Source organism: Chiloscyllium plagiosum, unplaced genomic scaffold (genome assembly GCF_004010195.1).
Source record: "Chiloscyllium plagiosum isolate BGI_BamShark_2017 unplaced genomic scaffold, ASM401019v2 scaf_10469, whole genome shotgun sequence".
Classification (NCBI taxonomy): domain Eukaryota; kingdom Metazoa; phylum Chordata; class Chondrichthyes; order Orectolobiformes; family Hemiscylliidae; genus Chiloscyllium; species Chiloscyllium plagiosum.
Window position 1 is genome coordinate 4,567 of NW_025209080.1, and position 8,283 is coordinate 12,849.

At 46.3% G+C, this 8,283-nt stretch overlaps 1 protein-coding gene across 1 annotated transcript in view; it reads right to left on the reverse strand.

Moving 5' to 3' along the window:
- Window positions 1-4: 4 nt before the first annotated feature.
- Window positions 5-8,283, reverse strand: part of LOC122546759 (perforin-1-like) — a gene marked incomplete at its 3' end in the record, with an annotated part of 11,290 nt that continues 3,011 nt past the window's right edge. The window contains exon 2 of the mRNA XM_043685396.1: window positions 5-1,496. Within this exon, the coding sequence (XP_043541331.1) occupies window positions 5-1,466 (1,462 nt within the window). The remainder of the gene's footprint in view (window positions 1,497-8,283) is intronic.

The following is an 8,283-nucleotide window of genomic DNA, read 5'->3' on the forward strand; positions in this document are numbered from 1 at the left end:
TTGCTGATGTCGTCCTGGTCCCAGACTTCGATAGTCAGCTTGTGCCCGCTCTCTGCCTTGACCTGGCCAAGGTCCAGCTTGGCGTTCCACCTGGGGTTGTTGTTGCCTGAGATCACCGAGGTCCTGGCCTGCGCCTGGCCGTACCTGACCACCACGTAGCCGTCGGTGCCCGAGAAGACGTCCCCCCAGAGGTCCCGGCCCTCCTGGACAGTGACCACTAGGTGGCCCAGTCCCTTCATCTTGGAGCAGCAGTTGCGGTCCACACGGCTGTCCTCGCGACACAGGCAGGAGCAGGGTTGGCGTGGATCACGGTAGGACCCGTGAGGGCACCGAGAACCCGCTCCACATTTCTGGGAGAGGGCATTATCCATGATGTACTCACTGATGTAGCGCCGCAGGTTCTTCTGCCTGAGGTCGCCAGCGGGCAGCAGGTGGTGCAGCGGTGCCAGGGCATAGCGCACAAGGCCCGGGGAGGCGAGCAAGCTGTCCATCCAGCGGGCGAAGGCCATGCCATCCCCGGAGAACAAGAGGTCGGCCCCTTGCCGGGCCCGGCCTCCCATCACCTCCGTCTCCCGGTCGCTGAAGGCCTGGTGGAAGTTGTCATGGTGTTTCATGGAGCACGCCTTCTCCTGGCATCGCTTGTAGCCCGGTGAAATTGTGGTGGTCAGGCCCACCGTGACACTGGCCTCCACCGACAGGCAGTCCTTCACCTCCTCGGTGGTATAGCCCTCGGATGCTGCCTCGCATGTCCGAATAGCCGTCACGTCCTTGTAGCGCCCGCCCAGCTCCACTGACTTGAGGTAGTGGGTACCGTAGGTAGCCACCAGCTTCTGATAAGGGTACTTGTCATGACCAACAGAGCTGGCTGGGAGTTTGGAGAGAGAGTATTGGAAATCGGGAGACAGAAGGGGCTTTTCCTTCACCCGATACTGGTAATGGAGGCATTGGAACTGGTGACTGGCGAAACTGTAGTGATCACTTTGGGAGCGGCTGGTGCCAAACTCCACCATCTTGGAATGGGATCCAGCCAGCACCACATTGACACCGACTTCGGGCTTTTGCACAGAGAGGTCCACGTGCCAGTTGTTGGTGATGGAGGAGCTGGCGGACTCTGCCAGCTTTGCGGCCGATCGGTAAAGCTGGCTGGAGACTGAGCGCCGGCAGGAGCTCAGGGTGCGCCAGTCCACCAGCGAGATGGGCAGCCGTTGGCGCACGCCATTGAGCAGCTCATTATCGCAGAGAGTGCAGCTCCTGTTGGCCGTGCGCCAGGTGTTCACGTCGATGACGAAGGCTCCCTTGGGCTGCAGGGTCACCACGTCATAACCCTGCCCTGCCAGCCGCGCCCCCGGCACAAAACCGGCATTGCAGCACTCCTCGGTGGTGCTCGTGGTGCAGGCACTCAGGGCACCCCGGAAGAGCAGGCAGAGAAAGAGAAGAGTGCCCAGTTGTGAATTCCAATCTGGCATTTTGCTCCACTGGTGGGTCCAACAGCGAATCTGCAAGAGTAACAGTGAACATCTTAATTTGACAGATTTATGAGCAGCATCATTCCTTCAGTGGTTGGTGAAGATCTGTTTCTTAACGTGACACATTTGTGAGCCAATATTAAGTGTTGTCATATGCTGTAGTATGTACATTTTGAAAATCTGTTTTCTTAATTTGACATATTTATGAGGCTACTGAGACGGGTGCGATATTTTGTATAGGTGTCGAAGTTCTGCTTGCTTTACTTGGCATATTTATGAGCTGGTAAGAGCTTTTTCCTAATAAGAGTATGATGAAGGCCTGAATGATACCTCTGACAGATTGATGACCTGTTAAGTGCATTATTCTGTCTTTAATGGAGTTTGAGCATAGATGCGCGTTAAACCTGATGGACGTGTGAGCTGTGAGTAATTCTATGCTTCTTAAATGGATTTTGATGTTCATTTCGCTGAATTTGACAGTCGCATGAGCTGTTAAAAGCATTATGACTAAAATAAGCACTACCGCACTTAGGCGGGAGTGTGGGGGTTAAAAGAAAAAAAAAGGAGGGTCTCACAAAAAAAATAAATAAACAAAAAAGAAAAGAAAAAAAAAGAGAAAAAAGAAAAGAGCAAAAAAAAAGAAACAGGAGATTTGGCGACTTGGGTAAGAAAAAAAAAGCATTATGACATTTTAAGTGTATAAGTCTTTTTTTGCTAAATCTGACACGTGGGTAAATCTGACACAGCCAGATTGTCAACTTAAAAGCATGTTGATGGACTGTCCACTACATTTAACATATTTCAGAGTTGTTAAGTGGGGGATGGAATCTTACATGGTGTTGAAATCCTGACTGCTTAATTTGACAGATATTGAGATTTTTAGCTATCTTTAGCGAGCAGTAAATTTCTATTTGTGGCATTGGACAGATTCACGAGCTATTAGATTCAGTCTACTATCGCAAGTGAGTTTTGAGTTTCTGTTTGCTGAGCTTGACAGATTTGTGAACTGTTCAAGAAGTGTGCTCTCTTCAGTGGGCGATGGGCATCTTTCTCCTTAATTTAATAGATTTACAAGTTGTTTAGAAAATGATCTTATTTTAAGTCGGTATTGAAGATCTGTTTAGAACATCTGGCAGCTTTATGAGCTGTTAAGGGCAGAATGCTATTCTAAATAAACATTCACCATCAGTTCACTTAATTTGGCATATTTATGAGCTATGAGTTGCATTTCCGTGTGAGTCAAATACTTCTTTGGTAAATCTGTGTTATTTTGGGTGACTGGTCATGTTCTATTTGCTTAATGTATCATTTTTTATGAGCTGTAAAAATGCATTCTCCCACCCTCAATGGGGATTGAAAATATGGGTGTGCTAACCATGATGAATGATAGCGTGCTGCTTAAATGGGTTTTTAAATTGCTTAATTTGACAGATTTATGAGCTTTCACAACAGAATACTATTTTAAATTGTTGTTAAAGACCTGCACACTAGATCTGAAATGTTAATGAGCTGTTACCACAAAATGCTATCGAACATTATTCAATTTATGCATGGGATATCTGATTAAATCCCTACAGTGTGGAAACAGGCCCTTCGGCCAAACCAGTCCATACCGACCCTCCGAAGAGTAACCCACCCAGACACATTTCCCTCTGACTAGTGCACCTAACGCTACGGGCAATTTAGCGCGGCCAATTCACCTGACCCGTGCGTCTTCGGAGCACTCTGAGGAAACCCACACAGACACAGGGAGAATGTGCAAGTTCCACACAAACAGTCACCCAAGACTGGAATCAAACCTGGGACCCTGGTGCTGTGAGGCATGAGTGCTAACCACTGAGCCATCACGCCTCAGTACCACCAACCGCAACACTGGCTGGCCAGCAGTTTTTGACCATCTCTTGAGTGGATGTTCAATGTCTGTTTGCCCAGTTTGACAGATTTATGAGCTGCTAAGAGCAGGGTGGTGTTTAAGTGGGTAAAGAAGCTATATTTGCTTAATATATTTCGGAGCTCTTAAGGTATCTTTGGTTGGTGCAGCACAGTGGTTAGCACTGCTGCCTCACAGCGCCAGAGACCTGGATTCAATTCCCGCCTCAGGCAACTGTCTGTGTGGAGTTTGCACATTCTCCCCCCCCCGTGTCTGTGTGGGTTTCCCCTGGGTGCTCCAGCTGCCTCCCACAAGTCAAAAAAAAATGTGTAGGTTAGGTGAATTGGCCATGTTAAATTGCCTGTCGATGTAGGGGAATGGATCTGGGCGGATTGCTCTTCGGAGGGTCGGTGCGGACTTGTTGGGCCGAAGGGTCTGTTTCCACACTGTAAGTAACCTAATCTGTTTTAATATGACACATTACTCAGCTGTTAAGGGCGTTATCTTATCCTAAGTGAGTGTTGATGATATTTGTGCTAACCATGACAGATTTATGAACTTTTAAGGGGAGTATAGTTCCTAAGGTATTGGTACACGCTGAAAAGGCCGGGGCTATTTTCCCTGGAACATCTGAGGGGTGACCTTATAGAGGTTTATAAAATCGTGACGGTCGTGAATAGGGTAAATAGACAAAGGTTTAAGGTGAGTGTGGAAAAACGCTTAAGAAGGACCTAAGGCACAACTTTTTCACACAGTGGGTGCACGTGTGCAATGAGGAAGTGGTGGAGGCGGGTGTAATTACAACATTTAAAAGGCATCTGGATGGTTATATGAATAGGAAAGGTTTTGGAGGGATATTGGTCAAATGCTGGTCAATGGGACTAGATTCATTAGGATATCTGCTAGGCATGGCCGTGTAGACAGAAGAGTTCTGTTTCTGGTGTTGGCACATCTCTATGTTAAGAGGATTGTCCCACCTTGGTGTCGAAGAGCTCTTTAGAACATATGGAAGGTTTATGAGCTATTAAGACCAAAAATGCTATCGCAAGTTTGTGTTGAAGATCTGTTTGATTAATTTGGCATATTTATGAGCTATTAAGAGCAGAATGTTAGACTAAGTTAATGTTAGAGATCCGTTTGCCTGGTTTGAGGTTTATGACCTGTTAAGAGCTTTGCGGTATTGTAAGTGTGAGTGGAAGATCAGTTTGATGTGACAGTTTTATAAGCTGTGAAGGGCACACCATTAACTGTTGAAGGTGTGTACACTCAATTGGACATTTGACAAAAGCTGTTAAGAGTCATAGGCCATCTCTTAAATTGACAGATTTACGAGATCTGAAGAGTTGTCTGCTGTCTTTAGTGGGAACTGAATTTCAGGTTTTGGAATTTGATAGATTTATGAGCTTTTCAATTCAGTATCCTCTGCTGATCCTTACAGTGTGAAAACAGACCCTTCAGCCCACCAAGCCGACACTGAGCCTCCACAGAGTACCCCATTTTAATGCATTTCCTATCACTGCATATTTCATATTGACTAATGCACCTAATCTACACGCCCCTAAACGCTACGGGCAATTTAGCATGGCCAGTTCACCGAACCTGCACATCATCGGACTGTGGGAGGAAACCGGAGCACCCAGAGGGGACCCACGCAGACACGGGGAGAATGTGCAAAATGCACACGATCACCCGAAGCTGGAATCGAACCCAGGTCCCGGGGACTGTGAGGCAGCAGTGCTAGCCACTGATCCACCGTGCCACACACGGGTGTGGCTAAACCTGGCGGATGATACACATTGTTCAGAGCAATGGGCTCTCTTCAGTGGATGTTGGGCATCTGCTTCATGGGTTTGACAGATTTATGAGCTGTTGCGAACAGAGCAATTCTTTAGCTGGGTGTCAAAGATCTCCTCGTTCCATGTGGATCATCTAAAGTGAGAACATTCCGGGCTAAAAGTGAGGAGAATGAAAGATTGCTCAGGAGGAGCTGTCGAGATTAAAACTATTGACAGCACATGCCCTGAAAGAATTTTCAGAGAGACAAAGGCAAGATCGAGACTGAGATTAAACGTTGGTCACTTTCCTGCATTTTGGCTGTCACACGGGGAAAGATAATTGGGGAAAAGGTTCCAGTCCCAACATAATTCACTCTTGGGAATCCCTTCTTCCAGATATACTGGTTTCCAGTACGCAACTCACTTCTCTTATTCTATATGTAGGATACCTTGATGTGTGTTATTCGAGATACAACCCATCTGGGACCTCTCAATGAATTTACAGCCTGAAAACCACTCTGGGGTATCAGTTATCCTATGTATAAACCACCCTGAACACTTTGATGAGATTCCACTCTGTAATTCATTCCCTGGTATCTGTCATTCTACTTGGAGACCACCCGGAACACCTCGATTGGATTCCAGTTTGCAACTCACTCCTGGATATCTGTTATTATATACATAAACTACCCTAAACCCCTCAACTACATTTCTGTCTATCACACATTCCCGGGTATCTTCTATTCTGTATATCAAAAAGCCTGAACCCCTCGATTAGATTCCAGTCATTAACTCACTCCCATGTATCTGTTATTCTGTATATAGACCACCCTGAACCCCTCAATCAGATTCCAATCTGTAACTCCCTCATGTATATCTGTTATTCGGTATATACATCACCCCGAACCCCTCGATTAGATTCCAGTCTGTAACGCCCTCCCAGGTGACTGTTATTCTGTATATAAACCGCCCCGAAACCCTCGATTAGATTCCAGTCCGTAACTCCCTCCCGGGGATCTGTTATTCTGTATATAAACCACCCTGAACCCCTCGATTAGATTCCAGTCTGTAACTCACTCCCAGGTAAATGTTATTGTTTATATAAACCACTCCGAACCCCTCGATAAGATTCCAGTCTGTAGCTCCCTCCCGGGTAACTGCTATTCTGTATATCAACCGCCCCATGCCCCTCGATTAGATTCCAGACTGTAACTCCCTCCCAAGTATCTGGTATTCTGTATGTAAACCACCCCGAAACCCTCGATTAGATTCCAGTCTGTAACTCCCTCCCAGGTATCTGTTATTCTGTATGTAAACCACCCCGAATCCCTCGATTCGATTCCAGTCTGTAACTCCCTACCAGGTATATGTTATTCTAAATATACACCAACCCGAACCCCTCGATTAGATACCAGTCTGTAATTCCCTCCCGGGTATCTGTTATTCTATATATAAATTGCCCCGAATTCCTCGATTAGATTCCAGTCTGTAACTCCCTCCGGTGTATCTGTTATTCTGTAGATAAACAACCATGAACCCCTCGATTAGATCTCAATCTGTAACTCACTCCTGGGTATCTGTTATTCTGTACATGAACCTCCCAGAAACCCTCGATTACATTCCAGTCTGTAACTCACTCCCGGGTATCTGTTATTCTGTATATAAACTACACAGAACCCTTCAATTAGATTCCAGTCTGTAACTCCCTCCCGGATATCTGTTATTCTGTATATAAACCACCCTGAAACCCACGATTAGATTTGAGTCTGTAATGACCTCTTGTGTATCTGTTATTCTGTATATAAACCACCCCGGACCCCTCGATTAGATTCCAGTCTGTAACTCCCTCCCGGGTATCTGTTATTCTGTATATAAACCACCCTGAACCCCTAGATTAGATTCCAGTCTGTAACTCCCTCCCGGGATATCTGTTATTCTGAATATAAACCACCCTGAAACCCTCGATTAGATTCCAGTCTGTAACTACCTCTTGTGTATCTGTTATTCTGTATATAATCCTCCCTGAACCCCTCCATCTGTTTCCAGTCTGTAACTCCCTCCTGTGTATGTGTTATTCTGTATATAAACTACCCTGAACGCCTCGATTAGGTTCCGGTCTGTAATTACCTCTTGTGTATTTGTTATTCTGTATATAAACCACCCCTAAACCCTCGATTAGATTCCAGTCCATTACTCCGTCCCGGGTATATGTTATTCTGTATATAAACCACCCTGAACCCCTCCATCTGATTCTAGTCTGTAACTTCCTCCCAGGTATCTGTTATTCTGTATATAAACCGCCCTGAACCCCACAATGAGATTCCAGTCTGTAACTCCCTCCCGGGGTATATCTGATATTCTAAATATACACCACTCCGAAACCCTCGATTAGATTCCAATCTGTAACTCCCTCCCGGGTATCTGTTATTCTGTATATAAACCACCCCGAACCCCTCGAATAGATTCCAGTCCATAACTCCCTCCCGGATATCTGTTATTCTGAATATAAACCACCCTGAAACCCTCGATTAGATTCCAGTCTGTAACTCCCTCCCAGGTATCTGTTATTGTAAATATACACCACCCCGAACACCTCGATTAGATTCCAGTCTGGAACTCCCTCCCGGGCATCTGTTATTCTGTATATAAACCACCCTGAACCCCTCGATTAGATTCCAGTCTGTAACTCCCTCCCAGGTGTCTGTTATTCTGTGTGGAAACCACGCCGAACCCTTCGATTACATTCCAGTCTGTAACTCCTTCCCGGGTATCTGTTATTCTGTATATAAACCACCCTGAACCCCTCGGTTAGATTCCAGTCTGTAACTCCCTCCCTGGTGTCTGTTATGCTGAACATAAACCACCCCGAACCCCTCGATTAGATTTCAGTCTGTAACTCCCTCCCAGGTATCTGTCATTCTGTATTTAAATCACCCCGAACCCCTCGATTAGATTTCATTAGATTAGATTAGATTACATTACAGTGTGGAAACAGGCCCTTCGGCCCAACAAGTCCACACCGACCCACCGAAGCGAAACCCACCCATACCCCTACATTTACCCCTTACCTAACACTACGGGCAATTTAGCGTGGTCAATTCACCTGACCTGCACATCTTTGGAATGTGGGAGGAAACCGGAGCACCCGGAGGAAACCCACGCAGACACGGGG